General features: G+C 40.1%; 1 protein-coding gene across 6 annotated transcripts in view; it reads left to right on the top strand.

Annotated features, from left to right (window-relative positions):
* ccser1 (coiled-coil serine-rich protein 1) overlaps positions 1-19,254 on the top strand; it is a 123,709-nt gene that overhangs the window by 50,540 nt on the left and 53,915 nt on the right. For all 6 annotated transcript variants that reach the window (XM_074670299.1, XM_074670300.1, XM_074670297.1 and 3 more), the window contains exons 9-10: positions 7,969-8,046; positions 12,635-12,715. In XM_074670299.1, the coding sequence (XP_074526400.1) occupies positions 7,969-8,046; positions 12,635-12,715 (159 nt within the window). The remainder of the gene's footprint in view (positions 1-7,968; positions 8,047-12,634; positions 12,716-19,254) is intronic.

The raw sequence follows: 19,254 nt of genomic DNA, 5'->3' as shown, positions 1-19,254 counted from the left end.
ATTATGAGGAGAGAGGTGAAGGGATTGAGGTTAGAAGACGGAAACAGGTAGAGAAATAAAAGAATTTTGTGTGCATATATATATAGTGAGAGAGAGGGAATGAGTAAGAAGGTGGGAGGCAAAGGCTAACCTTTTGACAGAGCCTCAGGCGCAGAAGAGAAACAACATAAAGATGGAGAAGGCATATTGCATGAGGGGGGAGCTGGATATGAGAACATAGTCGCACTGCTGAGAATAGGATATTGTTCTACTTGACTATAAAATGGATTGAGGAACGAGGAGGTGAGGATGAGAGGGGCTTTGGGGAAACAGCTGTAGTTGAGATGCATACCAAAGACTGGATTCTGTTCCGTGATAACATATTGGATAACTCGATTCATGAGTAGAAAATAAATACTGGAGTGTGAGGGATGGAAGGGAGACAGGGAGTTTGAGAAGGAGAGACAGGGAGAAAAGAGTTGGAAGGAGGGACCAGGAGCGGAGAATTTGTCCTGGAACTCCAGAAAACGACTCTGCGGGTGTAAAAATAATCTACGGTAGCCACCTGAGATGCTGCAGTGTCACAGTGCGCCCTAGTTTAATTTAGAACCGATACATGTGACATGATTTTTCCCATTTTCTGTCCCACTTAGTGTGTTCTGCTGCGTTTTAGGAGACTGAAGTGATATCTCACTCAGAGTTGTAGCTGGAGGTGTATTTAGAACACCAGAGTATTTAAAAAAATGCCCAGGACAGCAACTTTTGTCCTCATTAAATGACGTTTGTGTACATTCACCTTTGTTTCAGCACACATGAGGAACATCTTTTTATAGTGAAACATTTGTCATGATGTCAGAGTCTGCATAATTAGAAATTAATTATGTATAATGATAATGGCTGCAAATTTATAATTATAGACGTCCTCGGCAGCAAGGCCACAGTGGCAGAGGGTTCAAAAGATGCATGAGTGCAGAAAATGTGTGGATTTTGAAGCTGGGTTTTGGTTGCATTTATTTGCGATCCACAGGTGTAGCTTAAGCAACAAGTTGTACAAGTTGTGGTGTCAGCTTTAATTACTGCAGATATTGACTTTTTTGCATTTGCATTTTACGATTCCTTAATGTAACCAAACATTATGTTATGTGCTGACTTAATGTCACTACCTAGCACTGTTTCTATTTGTTGACGAAAAAAAAGTTGGCCTAGAAATCTCTTTTCAACGCATGTGGTGCATATCACACTGTGGTAGCATTATCTCCACAGGAGTGGGACTTCATTACTCCAGAAATAATTGGTTTCAGGATTGCCTGAATCAGTATACAACTGAGAAAAAAATGCACCTAAATATATTAATGACAAGATAAACATCCTGAGCATACAGACTTTTTTTCCTCTCTCTTTTTCCTTGTCTTTTTTTGACTCCATAAGTCTTGATAACCTTTTCCCCTCTGCTGTCTAAGCATCACACCAAAGCCTGGTGTCCTCTTTCACACACTAACTGTCACCTCCTGTAGTGCGTTAATGTGTGAAATACAATAAGAGTTCATAGAATTTAAAACGTAGCTGAATTCACTGTCCAGATTCTATGTTTTTTGTTAAATCTTTGCTCCTCTGATCTGTGCTTCTGTAAAGTAAGATTAAATCAAAACCCTTGATACGGAGACTTAAACAGGCCTCTTTTGCATCACAAATTATTCATTAGGCCAACTTCTCAGAAACTTGGTTCAGGCAGAGGACATGCTGGCCTGATCTGCTGCAGAGCGGTAGGTCAGTATTTTCCACTTACTTGTCAAATATGTTTCTGTAGTTTGCTTTATAATAAAGACCAAAAAGTTTTATATAACAAAACTCCCCGAGGTTATCTTGACACCAAACATCAGTGTGTCTGACATCACTCACAGGGACAGCAGCGACACCTCAGAAAAATCCATTCCCGCGACACTCAGCATTGAATATTCACTGTAAAATATCCCTGTATTTGTTGAATTATATTCAAAAAGAGATTTGTTTTGTATTAATGGAGCTGAGTTTTATGAAAAGGCTTATCAGATGTGCCTTTTGAGTTTCAAGGGTCTTGCATTACAAAGAGCACACAGACCATTAATCCTATTTAAAAGACTCAAGATTACCATTTGAAGTTGATATATTTTATTCAGGCAAGAGTTAAAGCCTGTCACTATGAAACCAGCCTTTGTATACTTCATTTCTGTCATTGATGTGTCTGTGCGTTACAGTCTCTGCAAAGTCGAAGTATTCACAGCAGTAAATTGGTATAATTTGTATAACTACTTAGGCTGTATTAATTATGCCACTGTGATCACATAAAGCATCTCAGTGGTTACAGCTTCATTGTATAAATCCAGGCAGGTGACAGCTTTCTTCTCTTTCAAACAGCGTAAATATTCCTGGAGTGGTTTGACAGGTTGCCCAACTGTTTCTGTGTGAGCTGTCAGTTTTATTGCCTTTTGGAGGGCTCTGGACGGATAAAGTATCCAAAACATCACAATACAGAACATCTCCAGCAGTTTATGTACCCTGTGTGTCCAGATGTAAAGAGGGTTAACTTTCCAAGCTGCTGCATTGAACCGCGCTGATGGTGACAAAGTCTTTAATGTGCTGGCAGCTGAGTTAATTCATATAGACAGGTGTCAAAGGTCACAGTTTTTTATTGTACATTCTTGAAGGCATGATACCTTATCTGTCTGAGTGAGTGACATATTTTTCATCACCTCCTCTTTATTTTTACACTTTAGCTGCTTCTCACGCTTTTTTGTCAGCATGCAGAAATAGTACGTTACCAGAGTCATAATTTGATGAGAGACAGCAACGTGGCTACCAATGAGTACCATGGTTTGGCAAATTGATGCAGGGTCAATGTGGAGGTTTGTGTGCATATCACTGATATTTGAATGGCCATTAAAATCACATTGAAGTCTTGTGTTTCATCACTCCTATCTGTATTTTACAGTGCACTGTTTTTTTACACAAAAAATGTGTGATTGAACGTCAGTGTTCAAGGGTTCAAAAATTATCTTTTGCAGACCTCAGATTTAAAACGCCCTAAAACCTCACAGGATTAAAACTTTTCTTCCCTAAATTACATGGAGTTACTTTATGATCTTTATTTTCCAGTTATTGAGGGAAAGCTTATCTTTTCTGATCAGCTTTTCTTGTATCCCAACAGTGCATGTCATTAAATTCAGTGCTTCAAACGAAGCTTTCTAGGACACCCGGGAAATGTTGTGACAATTCAGTAATGTAAGGTTAAGCTGGTTACACGATTTGCAGCCCATTAAAACACATACCCTTGGTTTAAGAAGTGCAAAGTTATGGGTAACTGCTAGATAAGTTGCTAAATAAAATTGCCAGATAGAATGCACTCATTTTCTGCTTTAAGGGAATAGGCAGTTTTCAAAACACGTTTGAGAGGGGTATTGAAAAAATAAACAAACAAGCCTCACATTTCCAAAAGTTTTTCTCTAAAGAGTTAACTAATTGAATAATTTTCCCTAACAAGGGGAATGAAATCTCTCCTCATCCCCTCTTCAACTTGCTGCTGATTGCAAGCATAGAGTGCCCATAACATCTATACAAAATCATATAAAGTGGATGCACTCCAATGATTTTGATCAGATTTATCCCCACTGAGGCCATACCAATCACATTAGAAAAAAATTTGCATGCCCCACTTTTCTCCTACAGCCTTTTCCATTCAATTCAGCCTTGAAAAATTGGTTTGAATGCCACCTGATGGGTTACTTCATGCACACTGGGGTTCCTCTTTTAGGAAGCAGGATAAAGTTTTCCCTTTTAGCCTTAGTTCAACTGTTCCCTCTTTTCACAGGTTTTCTGCCATGTTATTTCAGGCTAAGTGACCACAAAAACAAGAGCACTTTTCCTGATTCCACAGCAAATGTAGAGGATTTCTTGTCCTTCTCATTAATATCTATATGGCCCATTTGAAGCTCATTATCTCTTAGGGTTGTCAATTCTTTTATTTGCTTCTCTCAGCTCATTTACTCCACCTTTCTGTTTGTGCTCTAGAAGCACAAACTTGTTGATAACATCCACACAAATTTAGTCAAAACCCCTCTTGAGCACAGCCACTGATATAACAACAGTCTTATTCACACGCACATACACACACACACACACACGCACAGGTCACAGAGGCAGACAAACTGTGCGGTTATAGCCAGACAGCTCATTTAGCGCTGCTTTCAGTCCTATTTAGGTGAGATTAATTCTAACAACTGACTCAGGTTGTAATTGTCACAGCATGTCTGAATCTAATGTCGTGCAAGCTCTCTGTGCACATATGTTATGGCAGTACAAAGAAGGAACCCTGTTTTCTGGAAATACAGATACCTCCCTTGTAAATCCAGGTAAACAGAATCCAGTCTGTGCAACACTGCTAGGCTTTGTTTTTGGTGTTTATCCCAGAAGAGAAGGTGTTCTTTTACAAGTTTTTCACACTGGAAGCACTTAACAGAGCTCTTTGTCGTCCTTGACCATTATCTGTGCACCTGTGGAGACCCAGACAGACCTTGACATTAATTAGACCCGTGGAATGAGGAGACCGAAAACAAAACCAATTAAAACTTTGGTCACTTACACTGAAAGACCTTGGTAGTATTGTCTTTTAAAAGTCCTTGAAATTGTCTAATAGCCATTAATTTAGCTGCCCTGTTAAGTTGAAAAGTGTTTATTGATTGATTGATTGATTTATGTTTTATGTATTTATTTATTTGAGAAAAGGGGCCACACTTTTCCAGAAACACTCAAACTGCTCAGGGCGTTTTTTTTGCTCTGTTTACATTTTCAAACTGTTTCTGTAATGATTGTTACATATCAGATAATAGAATGTACTTTATTAATTCTTAAAGGGAAATTCAGTGACAGCAGGGACACAACATTTAGGGATATATAAATAGAATAATATAAATGTCAACTAGAAAATAGAATGTCCATCAGAGACGACAGCTAGGCCATAATTTCCCCTTTTCCCCTTTATGTTCAGTCTTGCTTGCCAGTATCCTGTCTGCTCACAGCAGGGGAAATTCTTACAATGTGGTCTTTGTGTCTGGTGTTAGCTCTGGTAGCCATGTCTGTGAATACCATGATGCTACTCTGCCCTCTGGCATTCCCTCTGGTGCTGGGTTAGCACAGCTACCTCTTTCATCTTTGTGGTAATACATCTTACATTCCCTGTAATGATGGATGAGGAGGGGTTGATGTCATCTCTTCCTAACTCACACCGCAGCACCAGCACATCTCCCTCCCCTCAGCTCGCAGAGAACACCAGCCCCAGCACCGGTTAGCATTGGCATGCTACAGGCTACTAACAAGTGAAATCTTGTGCGTTAACAATGGAAGCATGGTTACATGTGGGATCTCTGGACACCAGTGGCGATTGCTCTAACATTGCAAGGGAAGCTCAGCTTCCCCTAAAATGTCCCCCAAAAAAGTGGTGATATGTTCTGCTGTGTGTACATTTCATGGACAAAATATGCGCTAGAATTCCTTCATCTTTTGTTCAGAATCAGCTACCTATCACAGGTAACTGGCTCAACCTCATTCTCATTCATCCCCGCAGTGTCTCAGCGATTTAACACAGTCGGGCGCTAAGCGTCTTCTGACTTCAGTGGGGAAGCGTAGTAGAACTGGGCGGTCATTGGATAAACTCTGGGCTTTGTCCCACCTATCGGCAGTGGGCTGGCCTGGACGCTGGGCTTGTGCATGATGATTGGATGATCTGTCTGAGGCCGAATCCCTTTTTGATTGACAGTGAAATGAGCCAGTCATCGATCCTGAAGTATAACCCTCCACCAGAGCATCTTCTGAGTTGTTCTGGACTGATCCAGTGGCTCTATCGATCCCCAGCGAGTTTACCTTTCTTAAAAACGACGAGCGTAGTGTTAAACGATTCTCTCTTTTTTTTCCACCAATAAGCAGCTACAGCTACAGCTGCGGAGCTTCTCCCCGTCACTCACACTTACAGCCTGCAGGTGTAGAGAGGAGCTTCTTGCGTTTAAAGCGGCTCAAGTTTTACACTCGCAACACAATGGCCAAGGCCATTTAAGCAGTTTTAGCTCTGCTGGCCATTGAGAGAACGCTGGTAAAATCCCTGGAAAAAACACCTGGTTGGTATGACAGGGCCACAGATAATTTTCTTGAAAAAAAAAAAAAAACGGGGGGTAGAATTTACGTTTAAATAAATAAACAAATTTATGATGTAGGCTGGAAAAAAATAAGTTACCCCTCCTTGACTGACAAGCAGCCGCCACTGCAGGACACACATGGGCAAAAGCAAGGAAAAACATCACTGCAATCCCGGCCAGTTTGGTGTCAACAAATGAGACATAAAAGTGCTGACCAGCCCCTAATACAAAGATAGCAAAAAAGATTAGAGAAAAAAAAATCAGACAGCCAATCGGGGAGTGCCTAGCAACGTCATAGATTGGATGCCATTCATTGTGGGGTATTAAAAATAACAGTGTGAAATTCCTATTGGAGCCCTTTTTTTAGATCTCCCAACTAAAAATGAATAAAATCGAACATAAAATTAAACTCCATATTGAAATTCTACTCTTTTTTTTCCCCCCTCAGAACATGAAGTATTTTTAATAGATAAAAATTTTTTTAAAAAGTATTGAATGTTTACTTTGTTTTAACAGTGATCTGAACAAACCTCTGACACTCAACAAGTGTCCTTCAAGTTTGGTTTGCCTTTTCCTTTTTATTTCTTATTTTCTGTCATCATATCTGTCTCATTATACCACAGGTTGCAACATGTGTGAATCCTAATGTGATTCGAGGAAAAGCGTTCAGTTTGCAGTCTGCATGTGGGCAGCAGAGAGGTCATTCATAGGACGGTGTAGTAGCTCGATGGTTCCCCGTGGTCTCCCTCTGACTCTCTGTCTGTCCTTTAGCTAGATGGCTCCCTGCGGTCTGAGACCATCATGCTCAGCCTCGGGCCCTCTCTGTCCTCTCCTTCCCTCTATCATTGTCCCCCTTTCCTCACATTTTCCTCATCATTTCCCTCCTCTTATCTTGGCCCTCTTTTTCACTCCTGCTTTAATGTCCTTGAAGAGGTAATGACTGTCCGTCTATCTGTCAGTGTGTCATTCCTTTTTTCCCTGCTTATCTCTCCTCCTCTCTCACTCTTATTATTCTCTTTTTTTCTCTGCACTTTGGGATTTCATTCACAATTTAGCTACCTGTCAGTTTTGGATTCATGTTGAATGTTTTAATTAAAGCTGATGGGTGTGGAGTTCAGCTAGTTTCTGATTTTTAACCTCTCAATGACAGTGTGAGAAGCCGAGATTATTCATGTTTCAGAGTTTTTCTGTGTACAGGTGGTTAGAGGCTAACATTTCTATCAAAATAGTTGAAATATCCCTGGTTTTAATTTCAGTATCTCTGGAAACAGGAATTTAAATTTCCCATTAAATTATTCTGATAAAAAAGAAATATGATTACCACCAAAAACATTTAACTGTGAAAATCTCTGTAAGTCTTATTTGAAGGCCTGTAAGATGTTTTGAGCTCCATTACTATTCTCCTTCCTCCTTCGTCTGTGTCTCCTCTCCATCTCCTCCACAGTAATGTTCCCTGACAGCACAAGGTCATGTTAAAGTGCGTTGTGCTCCCGGGTGCAGCCATAGGACACACCAAGTTTATCACAGAGACGTGGAGAGAAGAGGAGATTACACAGTCATGCAGCGTTCACCCCATGACAACTTTATTATGTGCACACACACTAGGAAAGACCAGCAACAAACACGCTCATAAAGGCACATAAAACACTTGCAAACACACGTAAATGTTTATGGGAACATCCAAAGAATCCCACAAACACTTTTGTATGTTGGCATCCTCTTTGGCTTTGTGAATTGCTTTTGCGGGAATATGGTCCTCTGGATAAATCACCGCTGTCTGCAGTGACCTGAGTAATGTGTAACATGGTGTCTTGTTGCTTGTGTTTAGGATCCCGGCAGAGAGGAGGCCTTGCTGCAACAACTGAGGGAGAAAGATGAACTGATTCTCAGACTCCAGAGTGAACTGGTAAGATCCACCAACCAGAAAATATCACAAACAGAATCTGAGTTGGAATCAGCTTTATAAACCAAGTGTGGTGAGCATGAGTCCTGAAAACATTTAACAGTTAAACACTACATTTTTGACTATTAAATGGTGACATTTCTTAATAGACTAGTATACACACATATGGAAAAGAATAGAGCAATAGTGAGCAAAAGATGTTGGAATAAACATATATAATCTGTAACAGATGACTACAGGAAGTTGATGGGTATTCTTTCATTCACATTGTCCCCTACTCTTTCCCCGCATTTCCAGACTATTAAGCTGTCCTGCTGAGTAAAGATGAAAGCCCCAAAAAATAATCCAGCAGAAGGTTGTCTATTATATGAATATTCAAAAACTTTGTTTCCTGGATATTCAGTAGTCTGAAAATTATTAATGAACCAAGTAAAAGAAAGTGTTTTTCCAAATAAGATAGACGATTTTTTTTCACTCATAAGAAAAGGAACTCATGCTCTCAGACATAAGCAATGGAAAGTTTGCTCATCTAATTTAATCTCCGTCACACTTTCTTTTTCTCACGCTCTGTTTTTCTAAACTTTTGAAATGAATAATTAAAACAGCTCGAGTGTTTTTAAATTATTTGTTGTAAGGGTATAAATTAAAGACTAATTGCCTTTGAAGATCAGTATTTTATTCTCTTTTAAGCACAAGAAAACTTTTTTTTTTGTTAAAAGGTTAACGACATTTCACAGAGCTGGGAAGTTTCACTCTCCTTAATGAACTTGCCAAACATTTTTTGTGAGCTTTTCTTGTACTTCTGGTCCCACATGAGGCTGAGGACAGAAAACACTGAGCAGATAATGAAAGTGGAAAGGAGTGTGTGGATGGTTTTACAGTTGGCTCAGAGTCACCACATCGATATCACATGCACGGCGTGACAGCAGAAAGCCCATCTTTTCTGTCTTTGTTAATGTAAACTGCTTGTTCCTGCCAGCTTAATGTCAGAGCGGAGTTATTTTGACTGCGCTCCAGCAAAGTGACAAGTATAATGCTTTCACAAATTTGAGCTGTTGATGAGGATCATCTCCATCTTTGCATATTTGGAATCAACAAATTGCACTTGTGAAATATAGAGATTAAAATGCAGAATACATTGCATTGTCTGTTGTTTTTCCAATCATTGGAGGATAGATTATTGGAACATCTACAGAAGGCTCCATAAGGCAATGTTTTTCATAGCTTGTCATGAACATGTCTATAATTTGTCACCTGCTCTATCAAAGCGATGTAATGCAGACATTATGCCAGGCCTGAGCTGGATAATATGCCAGTGTTATAGCGCTGCTGTGAGGGATGCCAGTCCAACCCACTGACTTGCGTCTCATTTGGCATCTGTTTGTATGAACATTTTCTGGCACTAGTATCTCATTTTTTTCTCACTCTTCCCTGTTCTTGTCTTGCCCTATCTTGACTGTGATAACACTCCCTCACAGCTCCTGTCAGCAGCACCTATCATCTTCTCTCTCATTCCATTTTCAGCACTATGTACATGTAATGCGAGGTAATTTCAAAATTGAGCACATCTGACTTTGCTCAGATGAGTGCATGAACAGGTTATTTCCCCTAAAAAACAGATGTGCGCTGTCTGTGACTTTACTCAGACCTCATGAGCAAGACCAGCCCCAGAGGGGAGCGGTATTATCTATTTGTAGACTCTGCTAGTTTTTAGAATAATAATAATTTCTCTCTCATGTTCATGTCTGCAGGCAATGTGAACACTGTATGGTCATAAGAGTAAACTAGCTCTCATAGTTAGACGTATTTGTACCAAACACAAGCAGCAGCTTGAATTCATTATATGGAGTACTCCGGTGCGAGCCAGAATTTAAACAAGTGTCTGTAAAATGTTTGCAGTTTTGGATGAGGGCACTTTAGCGTTGCACTCTTTAGTGGGTCAGGATGATTGATATCTCTGTGGGTAACATTTTTTTTGTTATTGTGCTGTCATAAAGGCATCATCCCATCAAAGATTATAGATGTTTGATCAAAGGTTACATTGAAACAGATTTTACTTAAATGTGTCATATTATTGAAGTGTTTATTAATGTTTTTTCATCTGCCTGACACAAGGACTTGAAAATATCCCCAGGTGGGAACCCCTACCTGCATTTGCTGGCTTCCTCTTAAATGACTGTTTTTTTTTCAAATCTCTCACAGACAGTACAAGATTACTTGGCCCCTCCAATAATAAGTTGCACACGAGATGAGGGATTAATTAAAAAGCAAAAAATCAGTATATGTAATTTGTGAAGTTAATAATTTTTTAAACTATAAAATATATATATTTTTTACCAACAGTTTTGTAAAAACAATGCTTCAGAATCTACAGAAATTGCCATTCAATTGTAAACTGTTATACCTAAACACTGGTAATGCAGCGAAAAACAAAGAAAGTGCATCAGAGGTAACATTCTAAATCAAAAAGCCAAGAGCACTGGTAAAAAGAGCATGGATGGATCGGCACCGTTTGAGGGCCTGGTTTGGACAATACTGATACATGGATCAGGATTGTTGCATCCCTACACAAGATGTCAATAATTTAAATTGTGTCACATTTGATTTGACACTGGTGGACTAATATGTCAACCACACGCTAATGCAAATGATCTTGGTAATTTAAACATACTTTGCGCAGTAAGAATTTAACCTCAGGAGGCCAGGTTGTTTTGATTACAATAAGTGTGGTCCAAAGATCAATACAAACCATGCATTTGTCTGTATCTCATCATTTATAAATGCAGGACTCTTTACAAAAAGTTTACATACTTTGTTTAATAGTAATTTGTTGAAAAGTTTTTCCAGAATGTTATGGAAATAATCTGACTTCTTTGTCCTTTTAATTCTTTATCAATATCAGGGAATTTATTGTAAAAAGCAAGTTATAGAATGAAGGACTGGAGAATAAAACATACTGTTTCTTTAAATTTACAATCCTGTAAATTTCTGATATAGATCACCTTCATCCTTCTACTGTGAGACAAGGACAATGGTTTTCCACACAATACATGAATATACTGTGTGTGTGTGTGTGTGTGTGTGTGTGTGTGTGTGTGTGTGTGTGTGTGTGTGTGTGTGTGTGTGTGTGTGTGTGTGTGTGTGTGGGTGTGTGGGTGTGTGGGTGTGTGGGTGTGTATGTGTGTTCATCAGAATGGTACCTCTCATTAATAAGAATATTCTGTCTGCTGCCACCAGCTGGTTTGGATTTCCAGACCGTCATCTTTTGTCTGGGTCAAAAGCAAAAGTCTGCGTGTGACTTATTGATAAGTTGTCTGACACAAGCTTGCATCCTTGCTGCAGACACGGGGCCACACTTGTTTATATCTGTGCCATATGCCTGTGAGACAAAGTTCTATCTGATGTCAGCTTCATAAAGCCTTGACTTTATGTGGCCGTGTTGATACTTTGAACATTTGTGAGGGTGTATGTGTGTAGGTTTTAGATGGACACCTTTTCTGCTGCAGCTGAGTTAAAGTGTAGCATTTTTTGAAGGAAAGGCCAATACTCTCCGTGCTCTGCCTCTGTCTGTAAATCTGCCAGTGAAACCTATTAATTATCTCCTAGAAGGACCTGCTAGCTGGCCAGCCATCACTAGCTGTCACTTTTTATGACTTTTCTCCTCTCTGCTCGTGCATTTTGTTGAGATCCAACTGCAACTTTTAGCTGCAGAAAGCCTCTCTTGCTTTTCATGTATCAGCACATTGAATGAAAACTGAGTTTCAAATCAATCTTGTCTGTAATTTCTGCTGTGGACTATAGATTGGGCTTTAAAGCTATCATAAATTAACCATATATCAACCTTTTTCAGCATCTCTACAATACGTCCTTATTTGGTTGATTAATTTCAATCTAAGTAATAAAATTCTGTTTTTTTCCATTCCACAGCAACTTTTCTTCCCTTATGAGCAGTGCAGGGCAAGCACGTCAGGATGATTAGTGACATCGTCATAAAACACCTCTACTGGAAAGAGTGCTTGGGTTCTTGCCATTAGAAGGACTTGCAACCTGCCTCTTCAAAATCACCTCAAAGAGGTAACACGGGGGTCGGCAGTTTCCTGGTCAGGATGGAAGTGCTGTTTTTGAAGGACAGAGCCAACACTTTTCTTCCCCACACCTCCTTCTGTAAATCTGCCAGGGGAAACCTATTAATTATCTCCTAGAAGGACCTTTCTAGCAGGCTGGCCAGCACTAGCTGTCACTTTTTATGAATTCTTCTCTACTGCTGCACTTTGGAGGAGGGTCTGTGGTCCAATATTTAGCTGCAGAAAAAGTTCTCCTGCAATCCAGCTCATTTTATGACCTCTTGGATTTCCCGGAGAGGCAGCTGAAAGGAAGGGAAAGATTGGGGTTGGCTGAGGTTGTTGGGAGTTGCATTTTTTTTCTTTTAATAGCAAAGCATGAATGCTATCCTAAGTGTTGAGAGTGGAGGCAAAGCGTAAATCTGCAGGGAGAGCATTTTGTTGATCTGATTCACTTGTATTTGATGTTGTTTCTTTGCAGGATTGTGAACATGGCTGATGGCTGTGCGTTTTTTTTATTTTGTATGCAGGAGAGTGCCAAAGCTGCCCTGAAGATGAAAGACTGCCAAATGACTGACCGCACGACACAGACAGAACACATGGGGCCAGAGGTGAGATACACACAGGCTACACACACATGCTTTTTCACTCTCAGACACAAACAATGCTCTGGGCTTGACAGATCCAGCATTGGAAATGTGATTTATGTAAGATGCTTCAAGATGTGGGATCACTGGAAATGGAATGGAGCTTGATTATGGCACAAATGCAACAAACCACCCTCTGTATTCTTTTACTTTGTTTTCTTATTTGTAGCAATGCATTTTTTGCTGAGTCATAACCACTGTCTGTCTACCCCCCCAAAGCATTTTTTCACTTCAAGCTATAACCCTAATCCATCTTACTCTTTCTAAAGATGCTGTGCTGCAGTGACATTCATATTATAGTCCACTACCTGCTCCCCCCCTCCATCCTCTCAATTCCCACGGTGCAGCAAAAGAATATTGTGCTGCTTTCTACGTGCCTGCCTCCCTAACACCCTCAGTCGGCATGGCCTCTTTGGCTTCACTCGAGGCTGACAGTATGGGAACGCTGCAGACTTAATGGATGACTGTCTAAAAATGGCTGCCTCTTACAGAAAAAGAGGCACAGTTTGGGGTCTTTTGCTTTCTTCCCTTCGTTCATTTCCACTCCTTCACAGAAAGTTCTGTTATACCTCCTATCCCGCTTGGGTAAGACATATTTCAAGGAGAAAAGCTGTGTCATTGTGAGAGTGTGTGGGTGAGCAACTTAAGAAGAGGAACCTGACAAGTATATTTTACCCTAACTGTGAAATACACATGGGCGGTTTTAATAAGTTGACTTTCTTTTGAGTTGCAACACCCTGGTTGTGACAGAACATGGTGCGATGGTGTTCACAGAGGCTCAGGTGTGTAAATCTATGCTTTAACAGTATACATCACTTTATTTAGAGTCTACAGATGGAGCACTTACCTGCCGTCCTCAGATGGCAGTAAAGAGAGTCAGTCAGCTAAATGTAAAGGATTGTGCTAAGTGCAGGCAAGCTGTTGTGGATGAAAGTTGCTGGTAAACCTGGATGTGAATTTTTCTCTTGCTTGATGCATATGTCAAACAGAACAGAACAGAAATGAAAAGTATATTTGAACAAAAACTTGAACCTCTACATTTGGACAGAGTATACACAATAGGTACACTTTACACAGTGCTCTTTTGACCAGATGCACACTGGGGTGCTGTGCATGTCAAAAAAATGCAGTGAATCTTGACACCAAAATTGTGTTGAAACACTTGAGTGGTAGAGAAACTCCCCCTTTTCTTAATGCATAGCTTGCGCAAGTCACCAAACAGGTGAAGGCAAAGAAAACACCTGACTGTTCCACAAAAAACTGACACTTTGCTGCCTACGTCTGCATGAAGGCACGGCCCTGGATCCTTTAATCTCACCATGACTGTCACTGCTCTCTGTGCGATTCTTTCTCTCAGTCTCAAGTGGTTTTCTCTGTTGCTTTGTCACTTTCTCACACATTCACAATAACCCATTCGTGCAACATGCAGCTTTTGAAATGTCTGCTCTGTGCTTCATTTGCCGTCACTGACTAATGCATTTCTCATAATGAAGCCTGAAATGGCCTCACATAATTGTATGTTTCTCAGTACTGCGGGCTAAAGGAAACAAATGCATGAGCTTGTGTGCTCGGCATGCGTTGGTGTGTGCTTGCTCATGTGTTTGTCATTGCAAGTGTGTCTGCGTGTGTCGTTTGTTTTGTAAGGCAGCCATTAGTCTTAGCCTTGGACAGCAGAGTCAATAAAACTGCTGTTGAAAGTGTCAAAGTAACTTCAGTCAAATAGGCTGCCTCAGACATACTTCACTCAGTGTTGTGCCTGTGTGTTTTCCATCTCATGTGGCATAGTTTGCACATTAGCATAATATATATCTGCCAGAGCATGTGTTCAGCTCGAGTGCTTTGTTTGCCTATTTAAAAACAACAACACTGTTCTAGGAATCTTTGAATTTATATATATCAATAAATTTAGATCCACTTGCTATTCCTGATATGCTGATTTCTGATAATTAATTTAATTAGAGCTTATTTCAACTTGATTTGCTCCACAGGGAGTTTATAGAGATGGGTTCTGTCTTTATTGCAGTAAAGAATATCAGACGAGCTATATCCCGGATATATCTCCTCTCTCAGCTCAAGTTCTTTGATTAATTTGTGAGTTATCATTTGAATTCAAATGGTGCCTCTGAGTGTTTCATCTACTCTGCAGGTGGAGAACAGCACCATATTTGCATACCAGATCTACAGTAGACGTCCATTAAGAAACACCAGGGTAATACTCGAATACTGAACACTACCTCAGAGTTTTAAAAATGTATCAAAGTATCCCCAGACTTCTTTTACCGCATAATTTCTGGTCAAGATAAGGGTGACCTTTCTTCCCCAAACTTTGTCCAGCTCAAGAAATTTGGCAAGCACTCAAGCGTTTGGCATTGCTATCTATTATAAAACCAGTACCTGGCTATAGAGTCCTCCATATGCTCAGGCCCCTTGAGTAGATGGGCTCTTAATTAGAGGAGCAGCTGGCTGCCCGCTAGCAAGCTAGGCTAGCAACACAGGTGACTTAACTCAGCAGTAGCTACAGCATGTTCGGCCTGATTTAAGCCCCCCTCCTTCCCTGTGTGTGCGTGACTGTGTGTATAAAGAGAGAGTGTGTGTGGGGTATGCTGCAGCATGGAGCATGTCTATATAGGTTAGCTACCCCCGTGCATCGAGGACAGCCAGCTAGCAACAGAAAGTGTGTCTACAAGTGGGGCAGCTATTTCTACTGCTTCTGCCACTTCACGAGGTCGACCAGCTCCCTCATCCGCTCTCTCCCTCTCACCCTCCTTCTTTTGCAGAATGTCCTCCTACTTTTCCTGAATCTGTCGTCCTCCACCTTCTCTTCTGCCTGGTTTTGCAAGCTTATCCATGAAAGTGCAGAAGTTAGCTGTCAGAAGTTCCTCTTTTCTTCTTTTCCTCCTCTGTTCCCAGCCCAGGTTTCGAGGGCTCCACAAGTCCATCAGGGATTCTCCTGCCCTGGTTTTACCCACTGTTTGACTCTTTGTCCTCGGGACAGCTCCTGGCAAACTCTGTCCCACAGAAAAAGAACTTCTGGCAAACTTTTACTTTTACTACTAACGTCAAAGAAAGTGAAAAAAAAATATTAGAGATGCAGGAGTGCAAGTCTAGCTTCTCACTTACAAGTAATGTTCTCATAAATTTATTTATCTATTTTTTATTTGAATCACCTCTGAACTTTGATTTGATGAAATTATATCATACATAGTCAACACTTTAAATAAGTTGTTGGAGCTTCCAGAGGAATATCACAAGATATTCTGCCATAAGAAATCACATTTTTTTTCAGTCAGTTTCTTTACAAAGTAACATTTTCAGGGTCTAGAAAAAGCTTCAGAGACATTTTAATTGTATGCACCTCATTCCCTTTGGCCTGTTTGATAGCAGTTGAAAATGTTAAAAATGGCTTCCTTAGACTGTGTAGGATTAATTTTTACAAGTTCTGGTTTGAGAGAAATTCATCTTTATATACCATGTAAAAATGACTAGAGGCAATGTACTGTGAGAAAGTGGTCATGCAAATTAGAATCCTGATAGGGTGAGCTGACCCTCTTCGTATCAAGGTTTTGATATGCATAACCAACTGGTTACTATACTTTTACCCCCATATTACACAGCTACAACTAAATGACAAGAATAAGTCATTATTGTTTTCAAAGCTGTTCAGTTACACAGCAAAAAAAAAACTTCCTGTTGAATTGCAATTGAAACTGACATGAAGCTGAACATTTCAATGCATAGTCAAGGTTCAAAACTCAGCCTGCTTATTCAATGATCAGGTTATTTTTGGTGTTGAAAATCACACTTATGATCAGAAGAAGCATTTAAAATAGAGGGATACTAAATGCATTAAAGCTATTTAAACCATTATACAGCTATCATGCAGCTTCACCCTCCATACCTCTTACTGTTACCCTTTCATTGAGCCCTGCATAATGATTCACAGAAAAATACAGTTAAAACAGAAGGTCTGATAAATTCTCCAGAGCAGTCCATCTTGTGACGACCTTCAGCTGTAACTGTAGCCAAACTGATATTTATTTTGGTATGAAGGCAGATTGCATCAGTGAAGAGTGATTGCACTGATAAAAGTGGGCCCTTTCTGCTTTTTGAAATTGATCCACAGCTCTTTCAAAAGTTTAGTCCTTAAATTTGAATAAAGCATCCATCAGCATATGAAGTATCTTGCAACCTTTGTTCCCTCTACACATACTACAACCCGAGTTACTTCGAAGAGGTTTTGACCCAGTGAAGGGCGCATACTAAAACATTGTTCAGAGTTGTACAGAACAGGACCTTTACGTATGCTGGGACCTTGTGAAAAGCGCTGCTAACCCTGATACCCGCCTGAAGCTGACAGGTGGCAGTGTAGTGAGGGAAGGAAAACACAAATTGAAAAGTGTCACAGAGCCTCTTTTTTTCATCCTTCACCTAAAGATTTCTCTTCTTTTGTCAGTGTGCTAATGCAGAGATGGGGTGTAATGTGAGAGAGACACTGAAGAAAAGTAAGAAAGAAAAAGGAAAAAAGAGGAGGGGGGAGGTTTCAGAGGGAAAATACGAGAAGCTATTTAATGTCCCGCTGAGACTCTTAAGAGCTTGAGGTATGGTGGCTGTTTGAAAGTTTTTTTTTTTAGAAGAGGATTGAATCGATTGAGATTGCCTCCTTTCAGCAACTAATTTCATGGGCATTCTTAAAAGGAACATTTAATGGTGGGAATCAAAAGCTCTGATGGTTAGCTCACTTATGTTTCCTTTCTCGCTCAGTCTTCCTCTGTCTGTATTCTCCCTAGATTTGTGCAACTCTACTTCTTTTTTTACCTTCTTCTTTCCCTTCTTTGACCCTACTTCATACCTATCTGTTTATATGTATCCCCTCTCTCTTTGGTAGTTTCAAAGAAGAGTGGCAGGATATTCAGAAGATCTGTTGGTGGGCTTGTTCTCGTAAATAGATGCAAGTGGATCATGCAGATTTATCCCTTTGTGTCCTTCTGTCTGATTTACTTGTCTTTATGTTTCAAAAGAAACATGCTAAGGTACAAGGTGACATGTGATGTGCTGCAAGATCCCCTCTGTGCTAGATCAGTTAAGGATTAAAAGAGAAGATGTGGCATTAGTTTTTAGAAAAATGAAACGGTTACAGAAATGTTTGTCTGAAATTAGACACAATCGTGTCTACTACCTGAACGTATCATTAATTCAGTAATCACCTGTTGTGGATTAAGAATATCTGCAATGGTGAGAGCAAAATTAACCCAATATTCCTGCAAATCAATCTGGTCCTGTGACTGCACAGACTTCTCACTGTTGACAGATAACTGTTGCACTTTTTTTCAAAACTAAAAGCAACGAATAGCCGTAGTGCTGAATCAGACCGTCTGACCATCTAAAGTATAAAGGCTGCTCCCGTGTGACCGTACAAATTTATGAGGTTGAGATTGAAATCTCAGAGCAGAGGACATTATTACTCTGCTGACACCACCGCCCTGTGGAAGACAGTCCTTTATACTTGTCAAGAAAAAAGCAAATTTATCAAGGGAGCGAGCACGCAGAGGCGTCCTCACACCTTAAAATGGACTGCTGTGTGCTCAACATCTGTTAAAGCACAGCTGTTCATTTTTCATTTGGTAGAACTAGCTTTGTATGCTGGCTGTTTGGAAACTTTTTTCTGGCACTTGGATCTTTCTAGCATGTGTTTCTGATTATATCATCATCTGATATGTCCTCAGCTTGCCCGTGGACTCTATCTGCTCTCTAGTCTTATGCACTTTCATCTCAGAATTTAAGTGCCACATTTTGGGATACAAGTGCATGATGTATTACAGCATCAACCTGCAAATGTGCAAATGCTGTGATGTATGAAGTGATGTCAGCCGGAGTTTCTCAGGCTTAAAGGGTAGATAAACTCTATTCCTTGTAATATAATGCAACTAGAAGAGCAGATAATCTGAGTTAAAGCCAGGTATATCTCTTTGAAAGCTGCTGTAGCTGCATATAAAAGCTTTTTCATACAGCATTTGTAACGTCATATGCTAACGTTTAACACCTCTCAACCTTGTGAAATGAAAGTTGCAACACTTTATTCAGAGGATATTTTTGTCCAGAATTATTGATCCAGATGCTCAGAGGAAAAAGTCTGTCTCACACTCATTCAAATCCACCTATGAATGCAATGATACAGACTCGCTCAGTGAGGCTGCAGATGTAATGAACACCTGTTGGCTGCTCTTTATGTTCCTGGTGCAAGGGAACCCTGAATAATGGTCTTTTCTGACATGGATCATATGAACCTGCGTCATCACTTCTCTTCAAATCCACGCCAATTTAAGCAAAAAAGGATGAAAGGTTTGACGCTGATTAAGACTATGTAGGTCTTCTGCTCTTATTCTTGTAAACTAGATCATTTTGTCCAGCTGTACTGAGTAATGGTGCTGCTAAGGATAGAAATAAGAGACAGATAGAGAAAGAGGAGGAGATGGAGGCTGAGCACAAGAGAGGCAGTTTTTTGC

Source organism: Halichoeres trimaculatus, unplaced genomic scaffold (assembly GCF_033239565.1).
Source record: "Halichoeres trimaculatus isolate MK-OKI-2021-1 unplaced genomic scaffold, fHalTri1.1 fHalTri1_scaffold_5, whole genome shotgun sequence".
Lineage (NCBI taxonomy): Eukaryota > Metazoa > Chordata > Actinopteri > Labriformes > Labridae > Halichoeres > Halichoeres trimaculatus.
The sequence above is the reverse complement of the archived record's forward strand: the minus strand, read 5'-3'. Positions and strand labels throughout refer to the sequence as shown.